Source organism: Gadus morhua, chromosome 4 (assembly GCF_902167405.1).
Source record: "Gadus morhua chromosome 4, gadMor3.0, whole genome shotgun sequence".
Lineage (NCBI taxonomy): Eukaryota > Metazoa > Chordata > Actinopteri > Gadiformes > Gadidae > Gadus > Gadus morhua.
The window spans coordinates 27,333,491-27,353,226 of NC_044051.1; the positions used below are offsets into that span (position 1 = coordinate 27,333,491).

At 41.0% G+C, this 19,736-nt stretch overlaps 2 protein-coding genes across 3 annotated transcripts in view; one reads left to right on the plus strand and one right to left on the minus strand.

The window, feature by feature from the left end:
* Positions 1-5,760: 5,760 nt before the first annotated feature.
* LOC115541793 (ribose-phosphate pyrophosphokinase 2) overlaps positions 5,761-19,736 on the minus strand; it is a 71,059-nt gene continuing 57,083 nt past the window's right edge. For both annotated transcript variants that reach the window (XM_030353633.1, XM_030353634.1), the window contains exons 5-7: positions 17,985-18,158; positions 7,174-7,333; positions 5,761-6,845 (exon numbers count right to left, since the gene is read on the minus strand). In XM_030353633.1, the coding sequence (XP_030209493.1) occupies positions 6,753-6,845; positions 7,174-7,333; positions 17,985-18,158 (427 nt within the window). In that variant the 3' untranslated portion in view covers positions 5,761-6,752. The remainder of the gene's footprint in view (positions 6,846-7,173; positions 7,334-17,984; positions 18,159-19,736) is intronic.
* LOC115541795 (zinc finger BED domain-containing protein 1) lies at positions 10,292-12,822 on the plus strand. The gene is made up of 2 exons (XM_030353636.1): positions 10,292-11,205; positions 11,340-12,822. The coding sequence occupies exons 1-2, from the start codon at positions 10,564-10,566 to the stop codon at positions 11,634-11,636; spliced, it is 939 nt and encodes a 312-aa protein (XP_030209496.1). The 5' UTR covers positions 10,292-10,563; the 3' UTR covers positions 11,637-12,822.

The following is a 19,736-nucleotide window of genomic DNA, read 5'->3' on the forward strand; positions in this document are numbered from 1 at the left end:
GTTTTCGTACGTTTTCTTATTATTATTTACCTGCCATTGGAGTCAATGGCAGCCCATAGAACGCCTTGTTGAAAAGTTGTGAAATTTGGCACACTGGTTCAGGACAGTCCCATTAGCCTATAAAGCAAATTTGAGGTCGCTAGCTCATCAGCTCTAGCGCCACCAACAGCATTGATGTCATGCATTCATGTTTATAACTTTTGACCCATTCGTCCAATATTGCAGCCTTAGTCCAAGCCGAGATCAAAGCACCATATGACGTCATTTTGCGCCATGATGGATGTTCCGCCATCTTGGTTTATGTCAAAAACCTTCAAAATGCATCTCCTATCACAAATGTTCTCCAATCATCTCGAAACTTGGCACACATGATCTCTGCTTGATAAAAAAACATTGAATAGATTTTTCAAATTCAAAACCGTTTGCCCGCTACAGCCTACAGCCAATCAAATTTGACCGCCAAGTCGCCAAACAGGAAGTAAGGCGATATCTCAGCAGCCCTTTGACATATCATAACCAACCTTGGTACATAGACCCATGACATCATCATGGGGACAATGCATCTGGTGACCTTTGACCTCTAGGGGGCGCTGTTATTAATGTAAATGTGTTTTAACTCCTCTCTCTTCACATGAGTATATTTCAAACTTATTTTCAATGTCTGGTGATACTATCAGACCTCCCAATATAGCTAGTATATCATTTCTTGCAGAAATATCTGCGACAGCCAATCATATTCGACCGTGAAGCCGCCAAATAGGAAGTAAGACAATTTCTCAGCTACCCTTTGAAATATCATAACCAAACTTGTTACATAGACCCATAACATCCTCATGGGGACACGCAATGAATTTGGTCGCCATTGACCTCTAGGGGGCGCTATAATTAATGAAGACGTGTTTTAACTCCTCTCTCTTCCCATGAGTACATTTAAAACTTATTTTCAATGTATGATGATACTGTCAGACCTCCCCATATAGCTTATAAATTATTTCTCATGGCAACATCAGAACTTGGCCGCCATGTTGAAAGTTGTTAAAATCAGCTGTACATTTCCACAGGCCAGAAATTATGTCCAATCTTCAAACTTGGCATATATGATCTTCAGACCAAGTTGAACAAATATTTCAAACAGCTTTCTCAAATTCAAAACCGTTTGGCCGTGACAGCCAATCAAACTTGACGGCAAAGCAGCCAAACAGGAAGTAAGCCTGTTCTCAGCACTTCTTTAACATATCATAGCCAAACTTGGTACATAGACTCATGACATCTATCTGGGGACATCCAAACTATTTGTTGACCTTTGACCTCAGGGGCACGTCAAACAGAAAGTGAGCTCATATCTCTGCAAGGCCTTCATGCATCCAAACCAAACTTGGCTCATAGTCTTATGACCCTATCCTGATGATCCCCAAATAATTTGGTGTGATTTGACTTTTAGGGGTGCGTTGTTAGCAGAAAGTCTATTCCAGCCCTTAGAAAGCAACTTCAATGTATTTTAATTGTGAATTACCTTTTGCCAATAACTTTCATTGTCAGTAAAATCGAATCATATGTATTTTTTCATGGTCATATCATATACTGTGTTACATAAAACATATCAATCATATTCAATCATCATGTAAATCTGACATACAGCATACAATCAGAACCCTTCATTTATACAGTGTTGTATAGTAGCGAAGTAGAAATACTTCGTTACTGTACTCAAGTAGTTTTTTTGGATATTTGTACTTTACTTTACTACTTATATTTCTCTGTACTTTTACTTTTACTTCGCTACATTTTGCGAAGAAAACGGATACTTTTACTCCGCTACATTTCCCTTGAAACCTTAGTTACTCGTTACAAAATCAACTCATCTTTAGAAAAAAAAAAATGAATCATGAGAGATATGAGAATAACGTTGGGGACTGTGGTAGAACACAGACTGCGAGCCTGTCTGGCGAATCAGCTGTCCCAGCGCACGTTCGCAAAGCCCCCTTGCTTAGTTACTGTTGCTACGTCGATCAAAACTCCTACGGCTGTCAACACACAAATGCATGGCTAGGACGAGGGCAAGGGCAATCAAAATTCTACTATTTGTATCAGGCTGGTTTGTACACGCAGTATTACAACACTATCTTATACACTTCAATACGCTGTATATGTGCCATTTTTGCTACAAAGTTAATTTAAATACCCTTTTTGGGCAGGGACTTAAGTTTTCCGAAAATCCGCGATCCTGGATGACACCAAAATCAATATTAAGTAACGTGTACCAGCGCTTGCGGGATAATAGGTCGGGCTACGATATCTGTCAGTGTCAGTGATTTTTTACTTGTACTTTTACTTTCAGTACTTAAGTACATTTAATATCAGAAAAGTACTTTTGATACTTAAGTACAGTAAAGATCAGATACTTTAATACTTTTACTTAAGTACTATTCTAAAAGGTAAGTAACGTGTACCAGCGCACACACACACACGCACACGCACGCACACACACGCACGCACACACACGCACACACACGCACAGACACACACACACACTTTCGGTGCTGTTTTAATAATGATAAATAATTAATTTAATTTGTATAGCACACTTTAACACTGCAAGGAGGTTTGAGTGTCCTTGATTTAAAATGAGTGGTGAGGAGGTCCTGGAGGTAGGTTGGACCGGAAGTGTTTATGGCCTTGTGGAGTTTTGCCTATTGTGTTTGTGTTAGTTGAAATAAACTCCATTATTCTCAAAATTCTGACCCTTTGCTTTTTTATTAACAGCAGTTACTTGTACTTTTACTTTCAGTACTTAAGTACATTTAATATCAGAAAAGTACTTTTGATACTTAAGTACAGTAAAGATCAGATACTTTAATACTTTTACTTAAGTACTATTCTAAAAGGTGACTTTTACTTTAGTAATTTTCCAGTTAGGTATCTGTACTTTTACTTAAGTATGGCTTTTGAGTACTTTATACACCACTGCATTTATATCAATGTCAGTTGCGCTGAACAGCGCTCATTAATGGGTAGACACTGCACTCGTGTGGCGACAAGCGGTACTTAATGTATAATGCAACAATGACTATATTTACCATTCCGCCCACTTACAATATAAACTGCAATTCCCTATGGATTAGATGCTTCACGAACCACCTCCAGAACGGATGCTTGTTAACATAGTGTCTCTTTTAGGGATATTGTTCAGAATACCCCTATGTATTTGTGACATTTGTTCTGTCAGGCAGACTGTATTGCGCCCTTACCTCTAGGTGGGGTCATTTTCCCATTTGGTAAACATTGACGCGTACTCACATAATGCTCATCCCACTGGCTGTCAGTATTACCGATTACCGAGACGGTCGTCATGCAGCCAGCTAGCCGATTACGTCCGTCCAGCAAAATTAGTTTATCAAGTCCCATTATGCTTGACCCCCACAATGCTGCTCGCAGCTACATTTATTATTATTATTATTATTATTATTATTATATTATGAGGAAAATGCAAACCCTTTTGGACAATGTGCAATTGCATTGCATTTATTTATTTTTCATTTATCTACCTCTGGCTCTTTTTATATGGAATTTTTATTTATGTGCAATATTGCTCACTTTCTACTGACTTTTATTTACTAATTTTGGTGACTTTTACTGCATGTCAATTTTTTCCTTTGTCAATTACTGTACTGTCTGTTGATACCTGAATTTCCCCAAGGGGATGAATAAAGTATCCACTTGCTTAATTACTTCCTTTAATGTGTCTTCTTGCTACACAGTTATGTATTATGCGTTCAATGTGTCAGCGGAAATTAACAGTGAGGTGGTGAGAAGGAGCTAACTAAAGCTATAACATGTTCATTGGACCATCGCAGCTGACCGGTCTGCAAATCAACCTCTCACACATTCCTTAAAGAGAAGCCAAATAACCTGATAATCATGATTCCTGATACTTATCCCACTTCAGTTCACGATCCTAAGGCACGTTTCTGTAGTCTATATACGATATTGGACCAAGTTAAACATATTTGTTTAATAATGAACATGACTGGTTTGCCAGTAAAGAGCAGCTTGTAATCTAAAGGTCTCACTAAACGAGTGAATTACACACATAATGATGAGGAGGGGTACAAGAGACTGTCAGCGCGGAACATACATTAATAATAATGTACATTCATTAATAATAACACATTTATCATAGAATAAATTATTGTTACTTATTATACATTCAGAGTGTCACATGATTCTACTACGAGCCGCGTCACTTCCGGAGCCAGTTCCGGCGTAAACTGAACCCCATCCTGGATTCGGTTGTTTTTAAAGATAATTTCCTCCACATTGGACCATTCGTATCGCTTCACAAGTGTGAGCTTCTGAAAGGATTTCCTAGATGAGAGAAATCCCGCTTGGAATATTAATTGTTTGCGATGGGTGTCTGTCATTACCGTTGGTATGGAAACAGCTGTTGAACATGAAGCTGTACGTGTTGCTGCCTGCTGAACACAGATGAGATTTTGTGTCTTCAACACAGCTTTCAAATCAAATAGTCCTCAAAGCACTTTTTTAATGTATAATTTCAGCCAGAAAAAGGAAGGAAAGTGCATATAACACTAGGATGTTTGATTGGTTCCCCATCGGCAGCTCCGTGCACCCCCTGGTCGCCACAGTGGTGTTCTGAAGCTCCACACTGATCTGCTCCAGCAGGGGTTCCCAACATTTTTTGTTCTACGGACCGGCATATTCATAAAAAAATTTGGAGGACCGGTTGCCCATTTTAATGCATTCATTTTAAGATGCATCTGTTTTTCCCAGATGGTTTATGTGCCATATTCATAATAATTATCGGTATTAGGCTCCCTTCGACAATGGCATAATATAAAAAAAGAAAAATTAAGAGAAACACAAGAAAAGTCAGCTGAGACTTCAATAAAAACAAAAGTGGTGCAAAGACAGTGCATTTACAGTGATTAATTTACTGTTGTTTAGTTGCACATGAATTAGGTGGCAACAAAGGCTAATTGTATGAATTGAATATACCAATAATTCCCAAAATGTTTCCCTTTTCTCCACTACAAATAAGTGTATGGAGTCTGTGTTGGGAGGAAATAAGATGACTCATATAGCCCGAGTTATAAAACTTGACTTTTCTGGAAATATTTCAAAGGATCCGGCACAGGTACTCTAAAAAGACTTGTGCTCGTGCAGATACACTGGTTGGGAATCGCTGTGCTCCAGCAACCTTTCATTGGATTCCTGCAAAGCCAAACACGCTTTAACCAGGTGTTGATACTTCCAATAAAAACCCTGACCAACACGTTGGAGCAGCCTTGTAATCTTAGTCTTGACAAGCCACATTATTTTAAGTGTATCCTCTGGCTCTATACTAAAGCCAATCTGATGTAATTCTCCTTTTTGGCCTAGGTAAATATTTGGATTTTCCGTTTCAAATAACATGACCCCATAGTCAGTTTCAGAAACTCAAACAATCTTCAGTCGAATACCATGGCTATTAGTACCCGACAATTTTTGCGAGGTTAATTTTACATATTTACCCTATTATTCAGCAACTTTGAACGTTTGTTTTCAAATTGAAAGCAGGTGAAACAAACCTCGGAGCAGTTTAATGTAGCAAATATATTGAAAGCCAAACTGCATTTGAACAGGGAAATAAATCAGTAATAGCAGTGAGTCGCCACTGGGGGGCGGTAACATACCCTGAGACACATCATTTAAGTTAATTTCATACAAACTGATGACTTTGTGATCAAAGACCAACACGTGTGAATGCATATCAATCCTTTATTTGAAAATGACCTACAGTTTGAAACCAGTGATATCATGACCGTGTAAAACTACATACAAAACAAAGGAATGAGTTGTCGTTTAAGATGTCTCTGTCAACATATGACTGATGAATACGTTTTCACCACTTATTACCAGTCCTACATCTTCTGGGTCTGGGGGCGGCATTCAGCCTCAAAGTCTGCGGAGGAGACGCGGTCTCCAGGTCACGTCCTGGCAAAGGGCACAGAGGATTGGCTGGACCCTCTGGCTTCTTTCTCTTGTTTGCTCAGGATAAAACAAAAGGAAAAAAAAGAGAACTCTCGACACACTGCTATTTTCGGACACAGGAGAACAACTTGAAGCAGTTCCCTGGTAAGATAGTAAATGGCCAGGCGTGCCAGTGGAATTTTTTTTATATTTTAGGTTATATATAGAAGTGGCTGGTTCTGGGATCCTGTTTTTACCTGAAAAAAATGTCTGAAACCGGTACTCACTCTCTTAGGAAGTGTCAAAGAAAAAAGTGTCAAAAGACTAACAGTCATAAGATACCTTGGAATTACTCATTGGGCGAGAATGATTGTGTATTTTAAAGAAATTTTGTTGGTGGAAAAGGGTTTATAATGTCAACATTTCAAATTCAAGTGTGAGGTCAATTCAAGACAAACAAAATACTTTTGGCCGACGGTACCTCGGGTTAAACGTCTGACCCCGGCTACCGAGGCTGGCCAATTAATCCTCTTCAAACAACCCAAAACAAATCTACTTTATTCATAAATACAAAAGGAAGTGACGTCATCATTGCGTCGGTTGGAATTCTCAGTGGAAGAGCGGTGTGGGCGTGACTCTTTTCTCAGGGCGTCCCACGTGATTGGCCCCAATTGCCGGTGGGCTCACAAAACGGATATTCTGCACGTGAACAAAAATAAGGTGCATGCAGGATGTGAGGTTACCATGGAGACCTCCCCCTGATCACAGCCTCGCCCCCCCTCCTACAAAGGCACGTGGCTGAAGAGGTAGGAGACAGACTCTCCGTTGTGAGTCCTCCTGATGGCCTCCGCCAGGATCATGGAGATGTCAATCACCTGCAACAACAACAGGGTTAGACCAGCTTAAACCAGTTGAACCATCACAGTCTGAACACCAGGGTTGAACCAGTTTAAACCATCACAGCATGAACCCCAGGGTTAAACCAGTTTAACTATCACACTATGAACCCCAGGGTTAAATGAGCCATTTATCAGTCAAACCAGATGTTTACCAGTCAAACCAGCCATTTTGTTAAGTTTTTCCCTTGCCGATTGGTCATCAGTTCATTCCGTTAGGTCATGGCCTCACTTGTAACCAGAGCATTACAGCACGAGGCAGAGAACCAGAAAAACAAACAGGACAGTAGGAGAAGGGCGCCCGTACCTGGATCTTCTCACAGGACTTCATCTTCTCCTCCTGAGGGATGGTGTTGGTGACCACCACCGCCTCAAAGGGGGCGTTGTTGATGCGCGAGATGGCTGGCCCCGAGAAGATGCCGTGCGTCAGGATTGCGTAGACTTTGGTGGCGCCGGCGTCAATCAACCTGGAGGACACAGAGGGAAACACAGCTCAGATGGTTTCTGACGCAAGGCTGCTTACAGTATTCGTGAGCTCAGGAGGTAGAGGGGGTTGCTAGTTTGATCCCCGGCTCCTGCTATCTGAGTGTCAAGGTATCCCTGAGCAAGACACCTCACCCTTACTGCTCCTGCAAGCTGGCTGTCTCCTTGTGTGTGTGACCAATTGTAAGTTGCTTTGGATAAAAGCATCTGCAAACTGCCTTAAATGTGAATGTGAAGAAAACAAAGCAAATCCGCCTGCAACATTGTGTGTTTTTCCAGAAACGAGGGAAACTATACTATTTACTTCAGGGACAGGGTTTGCGTTGTTCGTTGGTTCTCAGTGTCGCTGAAAACACCCTGCCAAATTAGCCTTCAACACCAAACTTTCACTTTTTTCTGCATCTTAATTTGTAGATTTGAAAGTTTAATGTGATCAATGGATATTTGCTGTTTGTCCGTGTCTGACAATTTTGACCTTTGTATAAATAAAACGCATATCTTCCGTCCTGCAATGGAAGGCCTTGGGCTGCGATGGTCTCTAAAGATGACATTTAAAGAAATGTGATGAAGAAGCAAACATTTAACGATTAAAAGGATCCTAAAATGGTTCCACCAGTTTACTCAAATCAGTCTTATCCTCTCCACGCAAATGTGTGCCATTCATTACGTTGGCCCCAAACAGGTCTACAGACAAACTATAAAGCATGCGGTCAGACAAACACATGGTTTGCCGTTTACAGGTAAACCCGTTACGAATTTGCCTTTAAAGATACAACTCGACAGCAGCTGATTATAATTAGTTTTTAGGACTGTATTATTATCAAGACATTCATTTGACATATTCCATCCTTCAAGTTCACGTTTGACAACTTTATTGTTAAAGATCTTTATAGTTTTGAGTCATTTCAAAAAAGGTTTACATTCTTCGTCAGAATTCTAATAAGTTTAGTTTGACTCCATACAAAACGGAAGCAAGGCAGTTATATAAACCACATTCAAGCATTTAAAGATGGTATTATACATGTCAAAGATGCATAATAAATATACAGATATATATACAATATACTGTCACCCAGTACACCATTGGCCAGGCCCAGACACAGCCCATAGTCCTACAACACCGGGGAATCATCATCATCAGGTGATGCAAACGGTTACCATTCCTTCTTCCGTTTATGTCCTTCAACATTTGGTTGATGGTATGCTATGGTTATTATTGGTTCGTCCTGTCATCCGTCATGTGGAGACTCATGTACACCACAGTAAAACATGCCAACGCATTATCCAATACTCAATACTCGGATTGGCGGTGCTAATTCTCATACCCAATATGTGCATTATGTTTAAAGTTGTGTCTTAGCAATATAGGGAAATAACAAATTAATTTTGATCAAAGAAAAAATATGTATATTATTTTTGTTGTCGCACTATATTCTTTCTTTGTTGTTGCACTATGTGAATATTTAACATTTAATACCTTGACCTTTTGTACGAACAAAGGATTTAGTTTCGAGATCCAGGTGGATATGTGCAGCAGACACTGGATCACAACCCCTTTGCCCATCTGTAGAGGATCGATAGAACGTGGAAAACAACCAGGAGAAGGTTACCTTGGATAGTCCAAATTAGGGCTGACCGATAAATCGTATTTTCATCGTCATCGCGATATGAACATGCGCGGTTAACACATCGGAAAAGATGCCTGAAACGCGATGAATAAAAATCATTTTATTTACACGCGCCATGTATTCACACCCAGCATGCGAACATTTGACCTATCAGATGGAGCCCTGGATACATGCGCCATGCATTCACACCATTTGGCCAATCAGATGAAGCAACAGCTAGCCGTCGGCGCCGGCAGCGTCCCCGGGTCCTATGTTCCCCCGGGTCCTATGTGTTCCGGAGCCACCCTCAAATTAATTGGTGTTAATTTTGTGGCGACTGCGAGGCTATGTAACACGATGGCGGAGAAAGGAGAGAATAGCGAGGAAAATGTGGTTGACGAAGACCTTGTGGTGAAAAAGAACTGCACATTCTGCAATTTGGAGTTATTTTGGATTCCGTAGCGACGACGTGTTACAAACACAGGTACTGTGTAAAACATGCCGAACAGCTGTGGCAACTTCCAGAGGAAACACAACAAACCTCCATCACCACCTGCAACACAAACATAAAGAACTACACGAACAATTCAAAGCTAGCCAAACCACAAAACCAAAAACGTTGAGTAGCAGCAAATCTAAAACCTTGCAACAGTCCATTTCTCAGAGTTTTGCGTGCGTGACTCCTTACGAGAAAACATCCAAACGCCACGGAGAAAATAACAGAGGCCATAACTCGTTATTTGGCTAAGGACATGATGCCTATAAACACAGTGACCAAAGATGGTTTTGTGAGTCTGATAAGGAAACTGGACCGAAGATACAGGATTCCATCACGCAATTATTTTTCCCAAGTCGCCATTCCAAAAATGTACGACACATGCAGGAAGACAGTGGAATCGGAACTGGGTCAAATTGAACACTACGCCTGTACCACATATCTTTGGTCCAGTCGAACGACAGAGCCCTACATCAGCCTCACTGTACACTTCCTGGATCAAGACTTTGAACTGAAAACGCGATGTCTACAGACAGCCTACTTCCCCGGAGAACACACTGGGGAAAACATTGCTGTGGACTGCGTGAGGCTTTGACCAGCTGGAATTTGCGGGAAGAGCAGCTAGCTTGCATCACCACCGACAACGGGTCAAACGTTGTGAAGGCCACCGAACTCAACCACTGGGTCAGACTTCAGTGTTTTGGCCACAGGCTGCATCTTGCCATCGGTAAGTGTAAATTAATACATTTGCTTTACGTGGCATTATTGTTATCCATCGCGTCTTATTTTGTAATATTATTGTTTTATTATTGTTATTATTTTATATTGTTTTTTGAGAACCTCTGTGTCTATTGTTTTGTAACCTATTGATTTTGAGCTCATGCCTACAAGTTAAACTACTACTACATGCCACATAATGGTAGTCTGTCTAGTCCCTGAATCATTACTTTGTAATTACTGTATTTAACTAGTATGTAGTCCCTGAATTATTACTTTGTAATAATTGTAGTTAATTATGCAGTCTCTGAATTATTTCTTTGTAATTATTACAAAATTGTTAGATTTTGCCGTTAGGCTACAATGATTACTGGTAGGTTTTAATATTTTTTTCATGTGTTTTCCTGTCTTTCCAGAAAATGCTGTTAAAGATGACAGCCGCATTGCCCGTGCTGCTGGGCTTTGTAAAAAATTGTTGGGACATTTCTCCCACAGCTGGAAGCAGAAGATGGCACTGAAAGAAGCACAACAGGAGCACAACCTCCCAGAGCACTCAATCATCACAGAATGCCCAACTAGGTGGGGCTCGAGGCAAAAGATGATGGAGAGGATCTTGGAGCAGTGGCAAGCCATATCTAATGTCCTCTCGGCAGACCGAAAAACACGGCATCTGGTTCCCTCCTGGCAGGACCTGGATGTACTGGAGTCTGTAAACCTGGCATTACACCCTTTGCAAGTATTTACTGATGCTCTTTCCGTGGAAAGCTATGTGAGTGTTTCATATGTGAAACCAGTCCTTCATCTCTTGAATACATCAGTTCTTGCAGAAAAGGAAGATGACACCAATTTAACCAAGACCATTAAAGTGAAAATCCTGGATTACATGAATACAAAGTATGATGACCCAGCAACACAAGAACTTCTGGACACTGCATCCTTCATGGACCCCAGGTTCAAGGTCAGCTACATCAGCAGCGAAAAAGTCCAAGACATCAAGACCAGGGTGATGTCAGAAATGAAAGAAACAGCACGGAAGGTAATTGGGTTATACATTTGACATGAGCACTGGTGGGGTACAAGATGTCACATACTGTAATCAGATGGTGCATTATCTGAATGTGAATGGAACATGTGTATTTTTCTATGTATTCTTAATTGTCTCTGTTTTAGGAGGGAACACCTTCTGACAACACTGAGGCCCAAAGCATGGATCCACCCAGCAACAAGAAGGCAAAGCGATCATTGGGCAGTTTGCTCAAAACAAGTCCAGGCCCCACCACTCCCACCGCATCTTCCATGCAGCTGGAGCAAGCTCTTGAAGCTGAACTTAACAGCTACTTGCTGTCCCCCACCATTGACAGTGAGGCAGACCCTTTGGCTTGGTGGAAACTCCACCAGGTCACCTACTCAAAGCTGAGCAAACTAGCTCGGAGGTATCTTTGTATACCTGCCACTAGTTCACCCTAGGCTATTCAGCACATCAGGGAATGTGGTAACATGTCAACGTGCATGTTTGAAACCCAGCAAAGTCAACATGCTGGTTTTCTTGGCCAAGAACTTGCCCTAAAGAATAACTTGCCATAAGGGGTAGATTTTTTTTTTCCTGATTGTATCTTGATTTAGTTATTTCAATTTTCCCCCGCATACTATAGATCTCTGCACCTTGTTGGGCGGAGTCGAGGGCCTTGATGATTGTAATGGGAGACATTAGTTATTTGAAATTGCCATGCCCATGTTTAATTTATATTTATTTAATTATTTAAGTTGTTTTCCCCCAGATATTTTTTTATTTCAAGAGTTCAATGTTTTTGTTCAGTTTAGAAGAAAATATTTTAAATAGAGCAGGGGAAATTAAACTTCGTTGGGTGTTCATGTTGTGCACTTCGTTCAATAAAAGTTAAATAAAATATTTTTTTATTCAGTGGGCATAGGCTATTCAATGTTTGGGGTCTATGTTAGCAGTGTACCTATTATAGCAGAAAGACAGGAACTGTATAGCTAATATGCACACTTCAATATTTGTTTATTTATCGCAAGTCATATCTCATCGCAATATTGAACAATGGTATCGCACATCGCAGATTTTCCTCATATCGTGCAGGCCTAGTCCAAATATAGTTTGCTGATATGCAACCGAAAGACTGTAGATATGCACAGTCAACATACCCTCTGCTCATCACAGATAGACATTTAGAGAACACAGTTGACCGAGTTTGTCACTTTACTCAATAGTTTGTTGGTATGCGAGTGATAGACCATAGACAGGCACTTGTATTGTTTAGTATCTCATACGATACTTTTTACACACTTTTTTCGATACTTAGACACTCTGTAGGGGAAACTATAATTTCTACATGTTCAGCGGAAATGGTAATTTCCACTGAACATTTAGAAATGAAAAAATGTATTGTGTCAGAGATTTAGTTAGCGCCATCAACTGGTGTCTCAAGGTAAGGTGCTAACCTAGTTTAATAGAAACTAGGTCATGCAGCACCTGCGGTTTTTTTCTGTAGCTACACAATGTTTGGTTATGTGCTGCGACTTCTCCTCCTTACTTTGGGATGGAAATGTAATTAACCAAAGGTAATAATTTCTGATGGTTATGTAAATGAACACGCACGCTAGGCTGCCACCAGCTTTTCACAAAAACGGATGCACGATTATCCTTTTGTCTACTATCTAGGGGTGTGAATCTCTTTCGATGCAACATTTTTTCATGTACATTCCATGCGTGATTTCCAATATATACGTGAAAAATTTATACATCCGAGTTTGCTACTCAGAGTTTGCTAACCACTTCCTACTAGGGGTGTGAAAAAGAATTGATTATTCGATGCATCACAATTCTCTCTGGAACGATTCCGTCTTGATGCAGATAAAGTAATAATCGGAATAAAAAAATAAAATAATAATTTGTTCGCCTGCTGCAACATTCTGTTCGCCAGAGAGGGATGATTTTAAAATTATTCAATTTATCTTCAGTGTGTATTGGCCTATCTGATTTGTCTTGACACGATTGCGATTCAGCCTACGCAATAGCATGCACGCAAACTCAGCCAGACACAAAAACTTCTAATTCAAGAGCAGCTTTTTCTTTAATGACATAGAAAAGAAAGATTAGAAAAAAAAGAAAACTGAAACCTATTTTTTTACATACTTCCATATTGTGTTGTAATTAGTGCTGGCAATTTAAAGATGAACTGAACTGAAATTTGAAGTTTAGTTGATATAACATGTATTGTCTGCCTTCTCATTGGTACAATAACTAAAAATGGCTGAACTTGCTGAAAGTGTTACAGGGCACCGCCATGTTGGATTTCAACAATCAGCTACGTCACTGGCATGGTAACCTACTCCTACTCTGTGGCTTTAGCAGCCATAGCAGGTAATGAGTCAGGCTCTGAGGCGCGTTGAAATGGCTACGGAAAAGCAAACAACCAGGTCTACAAGAGGATCATCTTATTGCATTGCCCCTGGCTGCAGTAATGAATTATATAGGGCCAAGGCAGCTGGGGTAATCATACATTTCCACAGGCTACCTTTGAATAGGAAACCAGCCCTTAATACATGGCTGGCAGCCTTAAAACTGACTAACCCTCCTATAGCCCGTCATGTTAATCTCCACAAACTAGCACTCCGACCATAAAGTGTATAAACTATTACTCCGACGATATCACAGACCTATGTTTCCAAGTTGCTAATTAAACCACGGCGGGTCTGTGAACAGAAGTTCCACAAATGTCCCTTTCTACTCACCCTGATGTTCGCAGACAAGCCGATTGCTGATGCAGAGGGTGTTAAACTCGAAGAAGTAGTTTCATAGTAATATGTATCTGTGCAATATCCATCTATGCAATATCCATCAACATCCACCAGAAAGTAAACCTCCAACATCCACCTAAAGTGAACGCGACACTCTTGATCCGCCTCACATCTATGCTCATCCGCGGGTGTATCTCCCAAAGTGCATCCAACATGTCTTTCAGGTCCCGTCCACCCAGAGCCGATTTTTTTTTGAAACCATGTCTTTAATAACCATGTTATTAGGCAGATAATAAACCATTTTCTTTAATAGGTCCACGGTTCAAATAAAACCGGACCTATGCGGTTTTGTGTTAGGATTCGTGTGGACGCCTGAAGCGACGCTAGAGTTCCATCTAAAGTTAGTTTCTTTTTTGTGTTTTTTTGTAGCTTTAAATACAGACCCTTGGTCAATTTAATTACTAACTGTACATTAAAAAGCATTTCAACTCAATCTAAAAGGTTCAACAACTACTATCTCCTCCGCGAGTTGAATGTTTTTATACAGGGCGCAGGCTGGATGCGCGCAGGCTTGATACGCTCCACTTTTTTGTGTGGAGAACCAGCGCCTTGAATACGTAGGTACTACAGCGTTTGTACAGCTCGTTGCGTTTCCGCAATGAGTCAGTCTTTACGCAGATATTCCTGAAACGCATCACAGGAAAACGGAGGGGGAAAGATTATTTTCCCCTTGATACTTGGTTGCTCTTTATGGGGCGCTCCAGTGTCTCTGCTCGGGCGTCCCTTAGAGAGAGCATGGCCACTTCCAAAACCTCTCTCTCGCCGCACAGCATCCGAAATGCCCTATGCATGGCTATGCAACCTAATCCCACCATTAGATGGTCAAGGTTAGAGGTGGCTCGGTCGCAAACGAATCAGTTCGAATGAACCTTTCGGAACTTCGAAAGTTCCTCTCTAGCGTTCGTCACTCACTGTGTGAATGGTGAGGGACCAACTGAGAGACGTCACGACTCAGAGAGCCAGCCAATCATATGCTGTTCTAGGACTGAGTCTAGGACGCTCTCGTTGCATTTTAGCCAATGACAGAAGGAAATCAACCGGTTTTCATTTGTCATTTGAAATTCGTCCCATCCTGTATACCACAGATACTCTAGGGTCTATAGCATATAACCGCATTGTCTGATTAGTTTAATGCATTTTTCACAACCTACCAGCTCTTGTTGTGAAGACAAGTCACCGCACCATTCGTTTCAATGGGAATCGCGACGGTCCATACTTTCAACATTTACATATTTGTAAATGTTACAAAAGCTGTCGTTTTGAAGGCAGTGTTAATTTTGGCAGCTAGATTTAGTCTTGGGCTGCATAGGGTTCTGTTTATGAGAGCCTAAAACACCCGGGACCCCCACCATCATTGCTAAATCAAGTCTATTATCTTGCTGATATGTTAAACATCCAATAATCAACTACACCCCCAACCCGCTGCATTTGGTTAAAGTTGTAATGTTGACGTTTGAGAATGAGAACAAGGGAGGAGCTAAGTCTGAGAACCGTGCATACCATGATTGGATTCATCGCTACCGACACCGAAACTTGAATGAACGAACTAACGAACGAGGAGCTGAGTCTTACTGACTCGGAGAACCATGCATGATTCGATTCACCGCTACCGGAAACTCGACTGAGCGAACAAACGAACAATTTGCGAACGCCTCCTCTTGGCGAACTGACCGACGCGAACTGAATCGCGGAATCGAATCACTAAATCCAACCCTGGTCAAGGTTGACTGGGACCTCTCGGCAGCAGAAAATGAGAATGGCAGTTTCCATGCTCCGGCAGCACCAACACGCACACCAGTCACACCCACACGATCCGAAGGTGGAGCTGGAGCCGGAAATTGATCCCTCTCCACCGGGTGGCAGTCGGACACTATAGGCATGTCCCTCACAGGCTGAAACGCGTAACCAGCCATATTAAAATCACAATTTTCCGCCGTTGAGTGTAGAAGACGTTTGCGTGTCTGCAGCAACGACCTAGTCCTACCATGCCAGTGACATCATCGGCGCTCCAATACTAAAAGACGCATTTTTATTTGTTGCCAAAAAAAGCTACATATTGATTTTTTTAATATTTTTTTTAGTGTCATCTTTTTTATAATGGTCATAACTAACACGTTATCGATGTTGATTATTTCAGTTCAGTTCATCTTTAACGCGTTATTAACGGCGTTACCACAAACAGATTTTAACGGCGTTAATTTTTTTATCGCGCGATTACCGCTCATTTGGTTTGGCAAACATTGTCGTTTTTTCACCTGCTGTCTAGCAACAACTAGTCACGTTAGAAAAACTACAACACCACACCGGATCTAGCTACACCGGAAACAAAACATAAAGCACGCCGCATGAACTTGTTGGGGCAAGCAAGGAGCGGGTGAAAAACTTCTTAAAAGTGTGTGTGTGTTTGTGTATGTTTGTGTATCACTCTGTTCGAGCCTGCACGCGAGTTCAATGTTGTCATTAGCTATTACGTCTTTCTGACCAACGCAGTTCAAGAACACCCTGGGCTGTACCACTTCGGGAGGGGCCGCTCAGTTACTCCCCTCTAGACAAAATCGACTTGGTTGCGACGTTGACAGTTTGTGAGTGTTGCGTCTGTTGAGTGAGTAAGAGGTTGCGGCCGCACAGCTCAGGCTGCCGGACGGCGCTGCAAGAAACTTTTATAGACGCAATATTGTTAACCCGCAGTAATCAGCCCGACAACCCCGAAACGTTAACGGCCCACCAGGAAATCTCCACTCTCCCGATGACCACTCCGCCACGTGTCTGTGCGCGTGTGTGTGTGTAGGCGTTATTCGATAGCCTGGTAATGTGTATAGGCCTACGTACGGTAGGAATATTCATAGTGGTTTAAATAACAAATGTTATAGTATTTTACATCTTCGCTGAGCAAGAGTTTTGTTCGAAAGTTCAGTGATTTAAACAAATAAAAGGGGCTATTGAAGTTTTACGCTAGGCCTACTACTGTCATGCACCTACCCGTTGTCAAGTGGACCGGGTTGAATTCACTGCGGGTCTCTCTAATATATCCATCTTACCAAATATATTTTATCACTGTCCTTCTCAACACTCTCTGATCTCACTAAAAGGCTAGCAGCACGAAATCAAGGGATATTTAGAAAAAATGTGCGGTTAATCACAAGTTAACTATGACATTAATGCGATTAAATATTTTAATCGCTTGACAGCACTAGTTGTAATGCAAGCTGCATTGATTATTGCATTGTTCATAAAAGGTCATATTTGTGACAAAAGCTTTTTCTCTAATAAAATATTAGATAAGTTAATTAATCTGTTGATGTCTTTAATGATCATCACAAAAGTAGGAAATGATTAGCAATCTCTAAAGTAGCAAACTCGGATGTAAATATACATTTCTGAAAATCATGCATGGAAATGAACAATGCAATAATCAATGCAGCTTGCATTACACCACAATATGGATGAATGTAAAAAATAAAACATTCAGTTTTCTTTTCTTTCTAATCTTGCTTTTCTATGTCATTAAAGAAAAAAGCTGCTCAGTCAATTAGGAGTTCTTGTGCCTGGCTGTGAGTTTGCGTGCATGCTGTAGGCTGAATCGCAATTGTGTCAAGACAAATGAGATTGGCCAATACACACTGAAGATAAATGAAATCATTCTAAAACGATCCCTCTCTGCGGAACAGAATGTTGAAGCATTTATTTTTTTTTATTCAGATTATTAATTTATCTGCATCAATACGGAATCGTTCTAGAGAGAATCGCGATGCATCGAAGAATCTATTATTCTTCCCACCCTACTATCGCTGAGTAACACACACACACACACACACACTCTGGTCATGTTATTCTTCTTTTCAGTGGCGTAAAATGGATCATTGGAATTATGACAACCGCTAATCACCACTTGGTACCACCGGCATAAAGCTCAAATCTTAAGCCCCCCCCCACCTCAGCCCAAACAACAGACCACCGGGAGGCCGGCGCACAGCAAGGAGGGGCGGAGCCTACTTGTCGGCAGCATGGCAGATGGTGCCGCAGGTGTCAGCCATGTCGTCCACCAGGATGGCCACGCGGTCCTTGACGTCGCCCACCAGCACCATGCGGTCCACCTCATTGGCCTTCTTGCGCTCCTTGTGGATGAGGGCGAACTCCACGTTGAGGCGGTCCGCTATGGACGTCACCCTGGGGGGGGTGAGGGAGCGAGAGCAAGACGGGGTAAGAGAAAGAAAGGGGTGACAGAAAAGGGAAGAGAAAGATAAGGAAAGATTGAGAGACAAATGTTTAGAGAAAGACTTGACCTTTTGGGGGTAGAGAGTTATGATCTGGCCACCATAGCGCAATATGTTTGTGTTAAAAAAAAAGTTTATTTGGAAGGAGTGGGTCGAAAAGGGTATCCTTAGATTAGAACATTTAGACAGCACAGATACACTTAAATCATTTGATGACCTAAAACAATAATATGATTTACCTTAAACTCAATTCTGGAGATATTTGCAATTACGACATGCTTTGCAACAATTTTTGGGTCGAGGCTTCATTCCCCAAGGCCAGCAGATAAATTACATAAAATTCTCAAGTTATTGGTTAGAGTCATGAAGCAGCTAAATATTATAAGATGCTGATGGAATCTGGAGGGATGGAGGTGTTTCGGCCCTTAGACTTATCTGTGAAAGAGATTTGGGGGTATCATATGATGAACAGGATTAGGCTTCAATTTGTGGTAATTCTCGATTAATGTCAAGGGATCTGAGAGTGAGACTTATTCAATTTCAAATTTTAAATAGTTTCTATTAGACCCTGAGTAGGCTTTTCAGACTGGGTTTAAAGGACGCAGCTACTTGCTGGAAGTGTGGTATGGATGAAGGTACACACTCTATGGTCATGCCCCCGTTTTAATCAATATTGGAAGAAGATTCACTGTTACATAAGCAATGTTATAAAAAGGCAATTTGTGTGCTGTCCTAAATTATACACATTAGGGGACTGCAAACATGGTTCAGTGGGCCTTTCCGCACCCACTGAAGTACTGGACACAGACTGCTATCATGATTGGACGACAAATCATTCTCAGGAACTGGAAGAAACCAGGAGAACCACCGGTTCAGGAATGGGTGACTGAATTAGGAAAAGTGGGTGCATATGAAAGGATATCATATAGGACGCAGGACAGGACAGAAAAATATCTCCAGTAGTGGGGGCATGTACCTTGACTCTATACACATGCCAAATGTAAGGATAGGGGTGTGACGATTCACTCAGCTCACGATTTGATATTGGGTTCACGATTCGATATTCTAACGATATTTTGAACAAAACTTGGATGAAGAAAATGTATGACAGAACACATATTTTGCCACAAAACAATGCCATTTGCCATATATTTCCATTTCTTAGGAAATTGTAAACAAGATGTGTTATAATAACATGTACATACCAATCACCTTGTCATAAATGGCAATAAACAAAAAGTTTTCCTTAGTCTATTTAGTTTTAAAGTTCAAACATATGTCCATAAATAAAGTATGAAAAAAAATATACATATTCTATCGATATATATAAAAAAAAAAAAATCATCTCAACAACGCATTTCGTCACGTTTTAATATCGCAATTTTTGTGGCACGAAATATCATCACACCCCCGGATGTTAATGTTGTCAGTATGCTCCTTTTTTTCTGTGTTTGGGTTTTCTCTCTATTTTACAATGTGTTTATTCTCACTTTATTATTTCACCTTAGGAAGTAAACCACCCTGTATGTAG